Source organism: Aulonocara sp. 'chitande type north' Nkhata Bay, linkage group LG23, assembly GCF_057382095.1.
Source record: "Aulonocara sp. 'chitande type north' Nkhata Bay isolate Kocher_YH1m ecotype deep benthic linkage group LG23, A_spYH_male_GT1.1, whole genome shotgun sequence".
Taxonomy (NCBI): Eukaryota; Metazoa; Chordata; class Actinopteri; order Cichliformes; family Cichlidae; genus Aulonocara; species Aulonocara sp. 'chitande type north' Nkhata Bay.
This window is the reverse complement of record NC_141365.1, coordinates 14,005,953-14,021,697: the sequence shown is the minus strand read 5'-3', so window position 1 is coordinate 14,021,697 and position 15,745 is coordinate 14,005,953. Positions and strand designations below refer to the sequence as shown.

Sequence of the window (15,745 nt, the reverse complement as noted above, 5' to 3'; positions counted from 1 at the left end):
CAGTGAATGGAATCGCTGCCTGTAGGTCTCAGGGTTAACATCATATTTGGACAAAATTGCAGCTTTAACTTTGTCATAGCTGAGAGAGTCATCAATATCCATATGAACGTATGCCCCTCTTGCCTTGCCCGTTAGCAGTGGTATTAATCGAAAAACCCAGTCTGTTTTTTCCCAACGATATGCTAAGGCAATGCGTTCAAATGTAGTCAAAAAATGCTCAATATCATCACTATCAGTCAACTTTTCCAATCTGGGTTCATGCAATGAAAACTGACCTGATAATGACTGACTGGATTCAGCTTGAGCTTGAGGAGAACTAGGAATGTGAGGTAGCTCCCTTGACTCTGGTGACTCTGTGGTAGGTAATGGTAGCTCTGGTACTGGTGATGTCCGGGACTGCACCTCTAACTGTAAAAGCTGAAACTGATGTTGCAATGCTTTGAATTTTTGTTCTTGTCGTGCAGTTACCTCTTCTTGCCTTGCTTCCCGAGCCTCCTGTTGACCCATATGAGCTTGCAATATTGACATCAGATCTGACAGAGATGGCTCCCTTTCTTCAACCTCAGTGCTCTCCACCATTTCAGAGACTCCAATTTCCTCCTCAGCATCAGCTTCCTTCTGAACAGTTACTCCTTTCTTCTTTTCCACCTTTCCTCCACGATGCATTTTTCTTTTTTTTTCTGGGGGTGAAAAAGCCTCAAAGAAAAAAATACTGTGTCCTCAACTGGCAGATCCCACTGCTGCCACCAATTGTGAGGGACCAAGCAGCCAAAGCAAAGAGGACACAAGCAAAAATATCTTCAAAAAGGATTTTCTTTATTTTAACCCTCAAAAAGTCCAAAATTAACAAAATTCAAAACCATACTTAGCAGGCCCATAAAACAGGTCAACTAAATATAACTCTACAAAAAGTAATTTCCAAAACTTAAACAACAAAGTGAGACACAACTTAACTCACAAACTGACCTAATTAAAAAGACACATGAGGGTAGCTTTTATAATGATTTGGCCAAACCATTTGAACACAATAGGGGGAAAACAAAAACACACACTAATATTAACTAAGCACAGAATAACCTAACTAAGCCTAAAACACCCCTGCTCCTGGTAAGCCCATGGTTGGTCCTGCTGAGCAGGCATTTTGTCCCCAGAGTCCTCAGCCACGCCTTTTGCCCAGACAGGAAACAGCCACCGCCCAAACCCAGGTAACTCAAAGAAAGAGAAACATAATTAATATAACAAAACATTTTAGAAAAACCACACAATGTTACTATGTGCGCGCCTCATAATATCAGTGTTAGGTTTAACCAAATGATTAATGAAGAAAACTGCAAAGCAAACTAATAAAGTGAAAAATGGACTAATTTACCCCTGTGTGGCTGATGCCATCACAAGAGATAAGAAATGAGTCTCCAACCTATCATCATATATGATTTTGAATGAGAGAATTGTTGTTAAGTGTTGCAATTATCGAAGATGGAACCATAATTCATATGTGATTTTGCTGATAGTTAGTTATGTCTAATAATGTTCAGAATAGCAGCACTGATGTTCTCCCTGTGTGGATTGTTTACCTGGTGATTAATTGTGATAAATTGTCTCTAAATTGTCTGTTTCTCTGTGTTAGCCCTGCATCTGTTCTGCTTTTCCCGGAACGATATATAATATATAATATAATACAATATAAGTGTGTTTAAGTTTAACCAATACAATGCATAAGAAAATATAATAATGATTCCAAGACAGGCCTAACTGAGAGGATGTGTAAAAAGCAGCCTTGAAAAATAGGATCATGTTTGTGGAAGGGGGGAAATGAGTGAGAGTGACACACAGAAGTCACTACTCTCTGAATTTATGTGGAGACGTCAGATGGGAGGCTGATAAGGGCGTGGCTATACTTCGGATGATATTATGTAAACAACATGACTGAATGTTTAGATACGAGGAGAGGTGGGTAATGGGCACTTGGCAGAGTATAAAGGAGAGCGCCCAGGAACATCCTTTGTTCTTCCCTTTGTCTTCTGTGAGATGAGCAGTTCAGAAGATTGGATCTCAGAAGTTCACCGTTGGATATTTCAGCAGAGATTCCAGAGGCTGAACCGTTGCTCAAACTGTAAACTTACAAATTGGTTCTGTATCTTTTTGGTATTTTTTTGGCAATGGTTGGTTACGATAAAGGGCCGGAGTAACCCGTAAGAGTGATTTACCAAAAATGAGTTAATACTCAGATTTTTACCTTTACCATTTCCCAAAGGGTTAAAAAGGGAATGTCCATAATTTAGACTTTCATTGCAGGAAATTTTATTAAAGCAATTTAGCAGCAGTAAAGCCGAGGAGGTCCAAATTGACCCTTGAGGCCTACTGTCCAGGCCCCTAAAATTAAACCAGGTATTCTGAATGCAGCTCGTGAGGGGAGCTGGTGTAACAGAGGTGGCAGGGAAGACACCTGGACTTAAAACTAGGTGAGTCCCCTGAGGGTCCATCTAAGCTTTGCATTGCTGGTTGGTTAAGACCCATAGGATCAAATATTCTGGCTTTTTTAAACAGAAAGCCAAACCAGACTTCCTGTATTGGGGTGTTGGTCCTGGAAATTGAGTATGTAACAAACACCCAGCAACATGCTGACATTGTTGCAGTCCTGAGTCGGTGACCCAGTGTTTTGAAATATTTGTAGTCTTGGATTTCATTGTTATTTATAGTTTCTAGTCTCTTGGTTTCTGTCTCTGTGCTTCCCCTGTGTTCCTTGTGCCACGTAGTCAAGTTATGTGTTCATGTCTGTGCCTGTCTCATGTTTCCTGTTTTACTTTGACAGTATCATGTGCTATGTTAGTGTGATTTCTCCCAGCTGTGCTCTCTTCCTGTGTCTCATTCCCTCATTATCCCTGTGTATTCAAGCCCTTTTTCTTCCTCTGTTTGTTGATGGGTTGTCTGGGTATTGCCTGCATTTCTCCATGTTCCAGAGTCTCAGGTTTTCATGTTCTGTGCTTGACATCTCCTCTCAGGTTTTTAGGTTTTTAGTTCCTTTGTATTGCTTTTGTAGTTGCCTCCCAGTTTAGGTTTTTTTTAATTTAGTCTTTGCCACTTTCTGATTTTTGTATTCTGTCCCTGCTGCTAATAAAGGTTCACTCACAGTTAAGTCCATTGTCAGCATCTGGACTTGGGTCCCATCTTTCTACACTCCACACATCTGCAGAGACAAAGATGATGCAGATAAAGAGCCTATGAGAACTACAGACTCGGTACAAAAGATGAACTTTTCTCCCCAAATATGGTGCAGAGAATATGAGCCAAAAAAAAAAAAAAAAACTAATACAAAAACAAACTGCTGTATTTTTTGCGGTTATCTTTGTCTAAAGCCAGAAATTTGAGTCAGCAACATTTTCTAGATTATTAAACAAGACTTTTCCAATCAGTACATTAACAGATGTACTGATTGACTAAGTGAGTCTTAGTCTTTGCATTTCGTGCCTTCAGCTGTAATCAGATCTGATCATATCTGTGACTACATAGAGGAAGCAGCCCGGTGACACGAGGGCGACTCGGGGGCAAGGTCTTTGAAGTACGTAAACAGCTTAGAAAAGTAACACTGAATACACACAGGTTTTCGTTAAAACAGAGACAATGTGTTACAATATCATAGTATAACCTTCTGAGATTTAGACACACACACACACACACACACACACACACACACACAGCAGATGCAGCCTTAAGAAATTCATCAGGTTGTAGAGGCGGGCAGGAGTGAAATCAGTTCTTTAGCTACCAATGACAGGCATGAATAAGAAAGAGGTGACATTTGTATGATGAAAGAAATGACACAGCATCTGATATGGACTTTTTCAAAAAGCTTTATCAGACATCTCAGTGAACTGAATATTAAATAGCATTTTCTAATGGCCGACGGGAGGCACCCTCTCCACGGGGTAATAAGATTTGAAATATACAGCACCAGCATGTACACTTAACGAGCACACGTACTTCAGTATTCTTAAAAAATACTAACAAAGTCAGATTAGTGTTGCAAACACTAAATGAGTGATACATCAACAAATGTGAAACTTTGAAGACCTGTTTATGTACGTGTTGTTCTACTATAGTAACATCTTATCTTCATGCTTTGGTTTCTATGGTTTATGTAGTTTGCTGCAGAACTCCAAGATAATATCGTTTAAATGTGTCACGTCAGACATCAGCGTTTAATATGTGAGAAAACTAACTATCAACTCTGTATCATCTGCTGGATATAAGTAAAAATATTCATATTGTGTTTAGTAGAAGGATGAAAATTATGTTTTTGTGATTAGGATAGGTGTTAATATTAAACAAACCAGACTTATTTCTAACAAACACAGAAACTGGACATGGCTGCTCAATGAGCAGCAGCTACAATTGTAAAAGAAATACTTATGCAATCAAATGTAATCCACTTATGATGTTGCCTCTAGATCTGTATGGTATGTGCACTAACTAAGCACTGGTAGAAACAATAACCAGTAATAACAATAAAAACATACATCAACATCAGCATCATGCCAAAAGCAAAAGAAATCAGTTAGACTCAAGAAAAAGAATTGTTGATGCTCCCAAAACAAAGCAGAAGATGGATATACAAAGTTATCACAGCTTTTCCGTGTGTTAAGAACTGGACTGAAAAGCATGATCAAGGATGATCCAAGAGAGCCATGCAGTACAGAACAAGCTTGGCAGAGGTAGGAAGTGAAAAACTATGCAAAGAAAACCTAGTGAGAGATGTATCTAAAGACCCTAGAGGAGGGGTCTCAAGCTTAAATGAGCTGTGGGCCACTGGCACTGTCATTTCATTGGACAGCCACTTTAGTGTTCAAGCAGTACAAAAAAAAAAAAAGCAAACAAACATCAAGAAAACACTCACAAATATTATTTTTTTAAATACTGTATAATGTGACAAAACTGCAAACGTGAATGCAGTCCCCCCCCCCCACTCTTAACTAACTGAAGCCTTTCATTGAACTACCAAATAAACACATTGGTACTTAGTCTCTGGCCAGACACGTGGCAGCACTTCTGCTATCATTGTGCTCATATTTAACAAAATAAAAATGCAGACATAAGTGTACACATTAGTTTTTGAATCTCTCACTGAACCAACACAGCTAGTGCCTCAGCATCTTTGCACTCTCTGCTCATATTGCCTTCATATTAAAAATCTGTTTGCTTTTTAAAAAGGTTATTTTAACATTGTACTCAACAACAAACAAATCCTCAATAAAAAAAGTAACTTCGAGGGCCAAATTGCATTATATTTCTTCACATCAATATCCGGTTATTATTGAGTGATGATGTTCGAAAGCTACTTCTGTGTTTATTAAGGCTGTTGTATTTTTTTTTTTTTTTTTTTACAACTTTATTTATAGTTTTCCAACAAAACAGTCCAGAATTTCTTACAAAAGTTGCGAACCCTACCCCCCACCCCCATCCAGGTGGCATCCCCACAACCAGGAAGCACAATACACACAACACAAAAAAAAAAAAAAAAAAAAAAAAAAAAGGGGAGAAACACTCAAACCAATCTGTGACAGTCATTATAGCACCAACAGCCGGACCCCGGCACATGAGAGAAGAAACAAAGAAGAAAAAGGGAATAAAGAAATCCCAACAGTCAAAGTACGGGCATTGAGGAGACTATGGACAGCAGTCCGAGAAGAGAGCAAGAGCATAAATTACCAACAAGTAAAGAACAATAAATCAGGCAAAAGACAGACTCTTGACATGAGTTATGAACCGTGACCAGGTTTTGTCATATTTACTCTCCAAGCCGCGCACGGTATACCTAATTTTTTCCAGAGCTAATCCCAACATCACCTCTCTAATCCAATGGACGTAGGAAGGAGGGTTCGACGCCTTCCAGCTCAGCAGTATCAGACGGCGGGCATGCAACGAGGCAAAGGCTATTGCGTTTTTGTGGAGGGGAGAGAGTCTCAGCTCTTCCCGAGGTACACCGAAGATAGCTATCAAAGAGTCAGGCCGCAGTGTTTCACCCGATATAGCTGACAGTGATTGAAAAATTGATGTCCAGAAACCATACAGGGAGGGACATGACCAAAACATGTGCCCCAAAGAAACAGGAGAGTAATCACATCTAGGACAATTCGGTGCAACATCAGGGTACAGTTTAGACAGTCTGTCATTAGAATAGTGGAGCCTGTGGACGACCTTAAATTGAATCAGGCCATGTCTAATACAGAGAGAAGACGTATGTATACGCTGTATGGCTTTCTTCCAGATGTCTTCTGATATGAGTTCTCCAACCTCCCCTTCCCACGCCGCCTTAGGTTTGTCCCATGTATGAGGGCAGCTTTCAAGAATCAATGCATAAATCTTCGATATTGCTCTTTTAGTGGGCTGACTCACATTAAGAACTAGATACAGTAGGTCCTTAGAGGGCAGAGACGGGTACCCCGGGAGAAATTTAGAGGCAAAACTCCGAGCCTGAAGGTATCTGAAGTAGTGAGACTTTGGTAAGTTATGGTCTTCACACAAATATTTAAATGAGACAAAGCCATCCTCAGTGAAGAGATCTTGAAAGAAAACCAGACCGTTTCTGCGCCAGACTGCAAATGAATGATCTATTTGAGATGGTGTAAAAAGATGGTTGAACATTATCGGAGAAAAGCTACAAGTATTTGTCAAGTTAAAATGTTTCCTGAATTGACCCCAGATCTTAATTGAATTTTGAACCACCAAATTGGAGTTCAGCCCAGATGCTTTGACATTCAGTGGGAGAGGGGCAGTTAAGATCGAAATCGGAGAGATTGGGAGTGTAGCTCTCAGTTCCATATCTGCCCAGACTGGACCCTCCCCATCCGCAAACATGGTTATCCAATATGTCAGCTTGACAATGTTAGCAGCCCAATAATAGAATAAGAAATTAGGTAAGCCCAAACCACCATCAGCTTTAGCTCTCTCCAGGCTTGCTCTCCTTATGCGTGCAGGTTTTTTGTTCCATATGAACAAAGAGACAGAGCGATCCAGCTGGGCAAAATAGGATTTGGGGAGAAAGATGGGGATCATTTGGAATAGATAAAGAAACCTGGGCATTACAGTCATCTTCACCACATTTATCCGTCCTGCCAGCGAAAGTGGAAGTTTTGACCACCTACCCAGATCAGATTTAGTACTGTCCAGAATAGACCTGTAGTTATACTGGAAAATAGTCTTAATCGAGCCAGCTATTTCCAGTCCCAAATATGTGAATTTGTCATTTTCAATTTTAAAAGGCAAATCGTCATAAGTGGTCTGTTTTGCCAGATTGTTCAATGGAAACAGTAAAGATTTTGATAAATTAACCTTATACCCCGATATGTTGCTGAACTCCCGCAGCCAGCGGAAAAGGTGGGGCATACTCCCAATTGGGTCTGATATCTGCAAAAGGAGATCATCAGCATAAAGCAGAGTTTTATGAGTCACCTCACCCCTGGATATACCTTTAATCCTCTCATCAGATCTGATAGCAATTGCCAGCGGTTCGATCGCAATGTCAAACAGGAAGGGTGACAGGCAACAGCCCTGCCTCGTCCCCCTGTAGAGCGAAAAATATTCCGAAATCAGACCATTTGTCCTGACTGCAGCCATAGGCGTTGAATATAGGACTTTAATCCATCTACAAAAAGTAGGTCCCATGCCGAATTTCTCCAGAACTGTGAAAAGGTAGGACCATTCGATTCTATCAAACGCCTTTTCAGCGTCAAGGCTCAGAATAACTTCCGGTTGTATTGTCGAATGGGGGGAGAATACCACATTAAACAGTCGTCTCACATTAAAAAATGACTGCCGTCCGGGAATGAAGCCCGTTTGGTCCTCATTAATAATGGTGGAAATAATAGGGTCCAACCGTAGTGCAAGAGTTTTGGTTAAAATCTTATAGTCACAGCACAAAAGACTTATTGGCCTGTATGAGCTACACTGTACAGGATCTTTATCTTTCTTTAGTAAGACTGAGATCGTGGCCTGGGTAAGCGTCTGCGGCAGATTGCCAGTAGCAAAAGATTCAGCATATACTGATTCTAAAATAGGTGTGAGCTTCGAAGAGAATTCCTTGTAAAACTCCATGGGGAAACCGTCCGGACCTGGCGACCTTCCAGTCTGAGATAATTTAATAGCGTTCGTTATCTCTTCAATCGACAACGGCTGTTCCAAAGGCGACTGAGCGTCCGGAGAGAGCTTGGGAAGATCCAGCGAGTCAAGAAACGAGTAGATCTCGGATGAATTACTGCCCACCTCTGATTGATATAGGGTAGAGTAAAAATATTTGAACTGGTCATTAATGACTCGGGGGTCGTGAGATATCGAATCAGCACCTATTTCAATTCCCGAAATCACGCGCTCAGCTGACCGCTGTTTGAGTTGAAGTGCAAGGAGCCTCCCCGCTTTATCTCCATGCTCATAATATACCTGCCTGGATTTAAAAATATTTCTTTCGGCTCTCCATGTCATAAGCGTGTCAAATTCAGTTTGCAACAGTAATTTCTCCTTAAAAAGATCTGGCGTAGGTGAAAGAGCGTAACGCCTATCCATATCCGCAATCTTGTCGGCCAGTTCTTTAAGTTGTTTAGAGCGCTCCTTGTCTCTGTGTGCCACATAAGAAATAACTTGGCCCCTAATATAGGCTTTCATAGACTCCCACAAGACTCCCCTCGACACATCCTGGGTGTCATTAATTTCTAGAAAGAAGTCAATCTGATTGCTGAGAAACGTTTTAAAGCGTTCACATAAAAGTAATAGGGGGTCTAGCCACCACGTTCGTTGGGGCGCTACATTACCTGGAAAAACCAGACCCATCTGCACAGGGCTATGATCTGACAACACTATACTGTGGTATTTGGTGCTGGAAATTAAGGGAAGTAGCTGGTTATCGACAATGAAGTAATCAATCCTGGAGTAACTATGATGTACAGGGGAAAAAAAGGAAAATTGCTTCGTAGATGGGTTTGTTGCACGCCAAGGGTCTGATAGGCCGTAAGAACGAAGTAGGGAATTAATAGCCACTGCTGCTGACGAGAGGGTGTTGCTCGACCTTACGCTTGATCGGTCCAGCTGGGGAGAAAGGACACAATTAAAGTCTCCACCTAGAATTAGTTTATAGGAGACAAGGTCTGGGAGAGTCGAAAAAAAATTAAGAAAGAACTGTGCGTTGTCCCAGTTAGGTCCATAAATATTAGCCAGTATTAGTGGTGTGTTAAACAGCTTGCCCACTACAACAACATATCTGCCATTAGGATCTGATATCACTTCAGAGTGTTCAAATGGAACCCCCTTCCTAATTAAGATTGCTGTTCCCCTGGCTTTGTAGTTAAAACGTGAATGATATATTTGTCCAATCCACTTACAACCTAATCTTTTTTGGGAGTTAGTATTTAAGTGTGTCTCCTGTAGAAACATCACGTCAGGTTTGAGCGATTTCAAATGACTAAATACCTTGCTTCTTTTAACCAAATTATTCAGCCCTTTGACGTTCCAGCTAATGAATGAGACCGATTTCTGTTGATTATTCACATTATCCAGAGTCATAGTGCCACAATCGATAATAGACTGATCCTGCACGTTGGTTATATCTCAGTGTTTCAGTGCCTGTTTGAGCCACAACATAAACCACAGATAAACCCAAAGCAAAACTAACAAAAACAAACAGATAAACATAGATAAACCTCTCACCATCCTGGACCCCTGGGCTGGTCTTCCACAAACCTGAGACTGCCCTGAAAACACTCCTCTCTCTCCTAGGCATATAACACGTTTACACTAGCTTAAACTCTTACATGAACTCAGCAAAGACAGAACAAAGTATAATAGGACCCTTGACTCAGCATCATTATTGCCGCATGCATGTCGGCACCCATCCACTTACAGGCCGGTACGGCTCTGAACACTCACGGTAGGAAAATAATCCCACAAGAAAGGGGTAAAACCCAATAAAAATAATGACACTGGTGATAAGAAAAAGGGGATTAATTAATCAGAATACATCAAAAAGCAAAATAAAGGCACTGTTGGGGTTATGGTGTCGGGCTGGAACTAAGACCAATGAGGATACCGAAGATATTCTGAAATAAAATATTCCCCAGGCCACATGACATCCACAGAAATCCCCAACATCTTATAGCTATACCTTGTCCAATCATAAAGGGCATCCAACCGTAGCGTGGCGACGTTCACCAGTCAATGCACAGCCTGTGCAGACTACCTCAATGGTAGCACGCAGCGTGTGATACTTGTTGTGGTCCGTGAATTAACTGTCACTCTCCCTCCGTCTCCCGCGGGCGCAGATTGGTCTCGACGTAGTGCCTTGCCTTGATCGGGTCTTCGAAAGACATCTGTTCGCCAGCCGGGGTCGTGATTTTCAATGTAGCTGGATACAGGAGACCATATTTCACTCCCGTACACCGGCGAAGCAATCTTCTCACCTCGGTAAAGGCCGATCTCTTCTTTCTAACGGTGGCCGAGTAATCTGGGTAGATGTAGAAACGCTTCCCATTACGGGTAATGGGACCTGCCCCCATGGCCTTTCGAAGAACATCCACTTTCTCCTGAAAATAGTGGAACTTGACGATTATCGGTCTCGGGGCATCTCCATCCTTTGGCCTCGGCTGCAGGCTCCTATGCGCCCGATCGAGCGTCGGCGTATAGTCGAGGGCGAGCGCTTCCTTCAACAATTCAGCCACGGCTTTCTCCGGTCGAATATTTCCGAATCCCTCTTCCACTCCAATTAGTCTGCAGTTATCACGACGTTGCCGGGACTCCAAATCATCGGCCTTGTCTGCCAACCGGACGACTTGGGCAGATAGCGCATCAACTTTAGCTTCCAGTGCTACAACACGGTTAGCCTGGCCATTAGCTTCCTCCTCAAGATCATCAGTGCGGGTCGAGAGCGTGGCGTTTTCTTTCTGCATGTCTTCGATAGCCTTCGCAAACTCTGCGCGCACACTCAGGACCTCTGACCTTAAATCACCCACCAAGTCGTCTATTTTCTTGTGTAGTTCACCTGCAGCTGTCATCACAGACGAGTCGATCTTGGCTAGCACATTCTGCTCCGTTTGCTTTATGGCAGCCATGATTGTGTCGAGATCCGGCCCGGCCCCCACCCCCGCGGCCGGATCCGCACCAGGCAAGTCCGAGGCATCAGGCCCCGGCTTCTGCTTGAGCGATTTAGGCATGTTGAACAGCTTTAGACTACAAAATACAACTGATTCGAAAGATTAGGCACTTGTGAGACGGGTTCGCGCCGGGAAGTACTAGAAGGGGAGCGGGAAAATTACGCAAATGGTCAATCTAAGCAGAGCTCGCAAAAACACGTCTTCACATGTCGCTGCTCTCTCCCCTGGCTGTTGTATTTTTAACGTATTTTAATGCTTTGTATCTTGTTCTATTTAATCTGAACAAGCCCCTAAAAAGTCAGTGATCACTGTCGCCCTCTATTAGTTTTTATTATTACTATTCATCAGCAGCACGTTTTAAAGCTCGGTTTTTCAAACCTTATGATATAACTATGGCCCAGCCCATGCAGCAGTGTGTTAATGACTAACCTCTATTGTGGATGGATTATCTCAGTTGTTCAACTGACTGAAGTTTGGTCCATTTACAGCATCTTTTTCCTGCCATGCAATTGCATTTGTCCCTAACCATCGGTAACCTTTGTGTTGACTTTTATTGAGTGGAAAAAACTTAGCGTTCATCCTCCAGCTTCACTGTGCTAATGTGTTTATATTATGCTAACCATAGTTATGTAGCTAGTACCACATAGCACATCATGATATACCCTACAAACACCACTACTGTTTAGTTTTCTGTCTTCACTTATATCTGAAGTGATAGCAGAGCTGTATGTTTTCATTTTTTCAGAAATCCCTCAGTCAGAACAAGGTATTATGGAGGAATGTGACACACAACACAGGAGCTCTAGTTTTCCACTCCAACTTTATTCACCTCCATACATTGACTGAGCATATCGCGCCCAAACACAACAGAACCCCTCCTACAAGCTTGGGTGTGAGTGGAGCCCTCTAGTGGGTCGCCACAGTATGTCATTTTTAGATGGAAACTAGCGAGCTAACTCCCTGCTAACTTCGAACTCCATTAAACTTAATAAATTCTCTTTTCTTTGATGCCTGGATGTTAAACTTAATTGTTACACCTGGTAGAGCAGCCACACCGATCATTTTATTAAAGATGAAAGAATTTACACAGTTTGTAACTCTCAGTGATGCCACAGTGTTGACTTTGGGACCTGAAGCGGAGTTTGGACCCAGAAACGGCTAATGATGTCAGACTTAAAAATGAGATACGGGCTGCAAGTAGGGGTGACATGGGCCGCAAGTGGCCCCTGGGCTGCAAGTTTGAGAACCCTGCCCTGGAACAACTGCCAAGACACAAGTGAATGACTCAGACAACTCAGGAATTGAAGTCTCAAAGAAGACTGTCACCAGAACACTGCACAAGAATTGACTTGCAGACCAAGAAAAAGAGAAACTTTCAAGTCAGACTGATGCATGCTAAGGACAAGCTGAAAAAATATTATATATACTTGAAGTGCGTCCTTTGGTCAGATGAGATGAAAAAAAGAGCTCTTTAGGCATCAACAGGGAGACACATTCGGAACCGGGGATTTCTTCAAGGTGGAAGAAATCATGAAGAAGGAAGATATGTGAAGATTTTGAAAGAAATCCTCAAGCAGTCAGCAGTAAAACTGGGTCATTGTCATTGCTTTGTCTTCCAGCATGACATCGACCCAAAACATACCCGGTCAAGAACTGCTTTCAAAATACCAAAAGGAATGTTACTGACTGGCCTGCATGACGCCCTGACTTTAAAATCTGTGGGGTGAACTGAACATCAAGATCCATGCCAGAAGACCATAAATATGAGAAACCTTGGTGAGATCTGCCAAAAGTAGAATGGTTGGGGATTCCTCAGCAGATAAATATAATACTTGTGAAAAATACATCAAATGACTGCAGGTTGCTATCAGCAAAAAGGATAAATAATTTGTAAAATAATGTGAAAGGCTTTTGTGAAGAATTTTATTTCTGTGTGCAAAGCAGTGTGTTGCTGACTGATGATGCACTGTACTTATGATAAGCAAGACCATGCAAAGATAACACAAGTTTCAAATATGCAAACATAGACGTAGCAAAGGAAGTGGTCAAAAGGCAAAAAATGACAGATGATAATCATACTTGCCAAAAGGAAGCTGCTCTATAAAAGGCTGAACCTGAGATTCCTACAGTACAAACAAAGGCTAACCATTTTGCTTGCATCATGTTCGGTCTGCAGAAAGTTCTCCTCCTCCTTGTTCTGACCTGCTTTGGACAACTCGGTAAGAATCACAAGTCCTTGTTGTTATTCTTCAACCATTTAATGAGGCATCCATTTAATTTTCCTTTTTTTCTTTTACTTTATTCAGTGCATGGGGGTGGCATCATACATGGAGGAAAAGCACCGGAGAGTTCAATGCGATATATGGTCTCTGTGCAAAACAACGGCGGTCATGTGTGTGGAGGGTTTCTCATCACTAATAACTTTGTGGTCACTGCCGCACACTGTTTTGACGAGTGAGTAATCAAACATCTTCTGCTTAAGTCTCTTTCCTACAGATAATTCTTTGCCTTTATTGGATAGTGGAGCAGTGAAGATTAGACAGGAACATAAGTTGAGAGCAGGGAAAGATGCGCAGCAAAGCTCTGCTCAATTTCAGTCATGTGGCATATGGTTCACTGCCAAACCAGTGAGCTAAACGGACGACCTCCTGCTTCAATCTCTGATTCATGTCATTAAAACAGATTTAGAAAATGAATTGAAAACCTCTTAATGATTATTCCTTCAGCTTCCCCACGCATGTTGTTCTTGGCAACCACAATCTCAAGAATGGCCAAATAGTAGAGATTAAAAAAAAATTCGTCTATAGCAGTTACAACACACCTGAGAAGGGTGATGACATCATGCTCCTACAAGTAAGTACATCTTTATACTGACAACAGTTTCACATGAAATATATTTGTGGTCTTATTTATATTTTTACTTTTTATTGTGTGTGTCCAGTTGGCAACCACAAACGATCTACACGATGAAATTCAACTTCCGCATGCTGAAATAGATCTAACAGAAAATGAAGTGTGCCAGGTGGCTGGATGGGGAAAAACTATGAATGATGGTAAAACTGTTGGTGAGCTGAGGGTGGTGGACGTGTCTGTCATTAACCCACAAGTCTGTAAGAATCAATGGCCTCAACTTCCTGCCAATGTTATCTGTGCAGGTGGATATGGCACAAGCAAAGGATTCTGTCAGGTATGTATTCTGTCCAATGTCAGCAGGTTTCTTTTTGATAAATGTACTGTATTAAACACTTACTATAAACTGACCAATTAAAATGCTTCCTCCTCACAGGGTGATTCTGGTGGTCCTCTGGTGTGCAAAGGGTTTGCTGTTGGTATCGTTTCTTTCAACCACAACAGCAATTGTAACTACCCAGATAAACCCAACGTCTACACGGACATCACAAAATACCTCCAATGGATCGACATGATTCTACAAAACCACAAAACATTTTGAGTAAAATCCCTGAAGTTTTGCTGTTATTGAACAGCATTATTGAAATGTCAGCATTTCTGATTGCTCTGTCAATGTAGCCGAGACAGAAATTAAAAATATTCCCCGCATGAAACTGTGGTTTTTCTTCTGTAACAGTGATCATTTTAGCATTTAGCTCAATTTCCACAAACTGAAATGGAATATTTAGATTTGTAGTGTGAGGTCATTGTGACATCTACACTTTTCCTTGATTCAAATCAGTGAACCTGCATGAGAAAGAATCACTGTGACAAATTAAAAATTATTAAGAGTCAATATTGATGAGGAACTACTGTGATAATCATTTATGAACAAATACAAATGTGTTTAAAAGTTCTGGGGCATAAAAAGCACAAACATTTAAATCTGGTTTTAATAAAGTGTCCTGTTCTCCTACTACATGTGGATTATTACCTGTGTGTATTTTGCAGTATAAAAAAATCCAAGCGACACACTGAGTCATTTTGCTGAATTTTTCAAATCCCAGGTCTTAATCACCCATAACTTTCCCACTATACAAACATCAAGTGGAGTTGGGACAGCCAAGTATTCCATAATTTTGTGTTTATTCTTAAAGGTAGCAGATGAAAGAACAAGAAGAAAATGATTTTCCATTAAAAACAAGATGAGTTAGTCTATTAAAATGGTATTTTCTAAAGGTTGATCAGTAAAGTCCTGACAAAAAACTCACTCTTGAGCATCAGAGCTCAAATCTTAATCTGGAAAATGTGGTTTCTGTGGTTCATCTTGTTTGCTGCAGGTAGTGTCATTCCAACACGTTCTCATCCCAAAGCGTAACATTTTATGCTAGGTTTTTGACTGCATCAAGTGTTTCCACAGTGAGGAAGGTAGTGCCTTTCTATACTTGTCAGATACAGTACTGTATCTCAAACAAAATATAAACAGGAGTCAGAGAAGTAAGAACGCAGCCAGGCCAATGATTGCCAGCTTTGAAGGGTTACATGGATGATTTAATAACTCTTCTTCAAACATCATTTGGCTCCTGGAAAGGTTTGAAGAACTTCATGCGTGGACCAGGATTAATGTTAAATCGTCCAAATATCACATTCTCTCCATACAGAAAGGTGGCAGGGAAGAACTCATCTGTTTTACAGTGGATGGAGAGAGGATGCCACTGTTATTG

General features: G+C 41.3%; 1 protein-coding gene across 2 annotated transcripts; it reads left to right on the top strand.

Moving 5' to 3' along the window:
- Positions 1-1,099: 1,099 nt before the first annotated feature.
- LOC147301398 (duodenase-1-like) lies at positions 1,100-15,037 on the top strand. Of its 2 annotated transcripts, XM_086282437.1 has the most exons (6): positions 1,100-1,205; positions 13,309-13,351; positions 13,439-13,586; positions 13,859-13,985; positions 14,074-14,319; positions 14,419-15,037. In XM_086282437.1, the coding sequence occupies exons 1-6, from the start codon at positions 1,116-1,118 to the stop codon at positions 14,581-14,583; spliced, it is 819 nt and encodes a 272-aa protein (XP_086138563.1). In that variant the 5' UTR covers positions 1,100-1,115; the 3' UTR covers positions 14,584-15,037. The 2 variants fall into 2 exon arrangements, with proteins under 2 accessions (XP_086138563.1, XP_086138562.1); XM_086282436.1 differs by lacking the exon at positions 1,100-1,205 and having other exon boundaries at positions 13,294-13,586.
- The last annotated feature ends 708 nt before the right edge of the window (positions 15,038-15,745 follow it).

What these genes read in the sequence shown, in the direction of transcription:
- LOC147301398 (XM_086282436.1), top strand. Translation starts at nt 13,294, where the DNA reads ATGTTCGGTCTGCAGAAAGTTCTCCTCCTCCTTGTTCTGACCTGCTTT. An exon ending in GCCGCACACTGTTTTGACGA is followed by an intron (nt 13,587 to 13,858) that starts GTGAGTAATCAA and finishes TTATTCCTTCAG; the next exon opens with CTTCCCCACGCATGTTGTTC. An exon ending in CAAGCAAAGGATTCTGTCAG is followed by an intron (nt 14,320 to 14,418) that starts GTATGTATTCTG and finishes TCCTCCTCACAG; the next exon opens with GGTGATTCTGGTGGTCCTCT.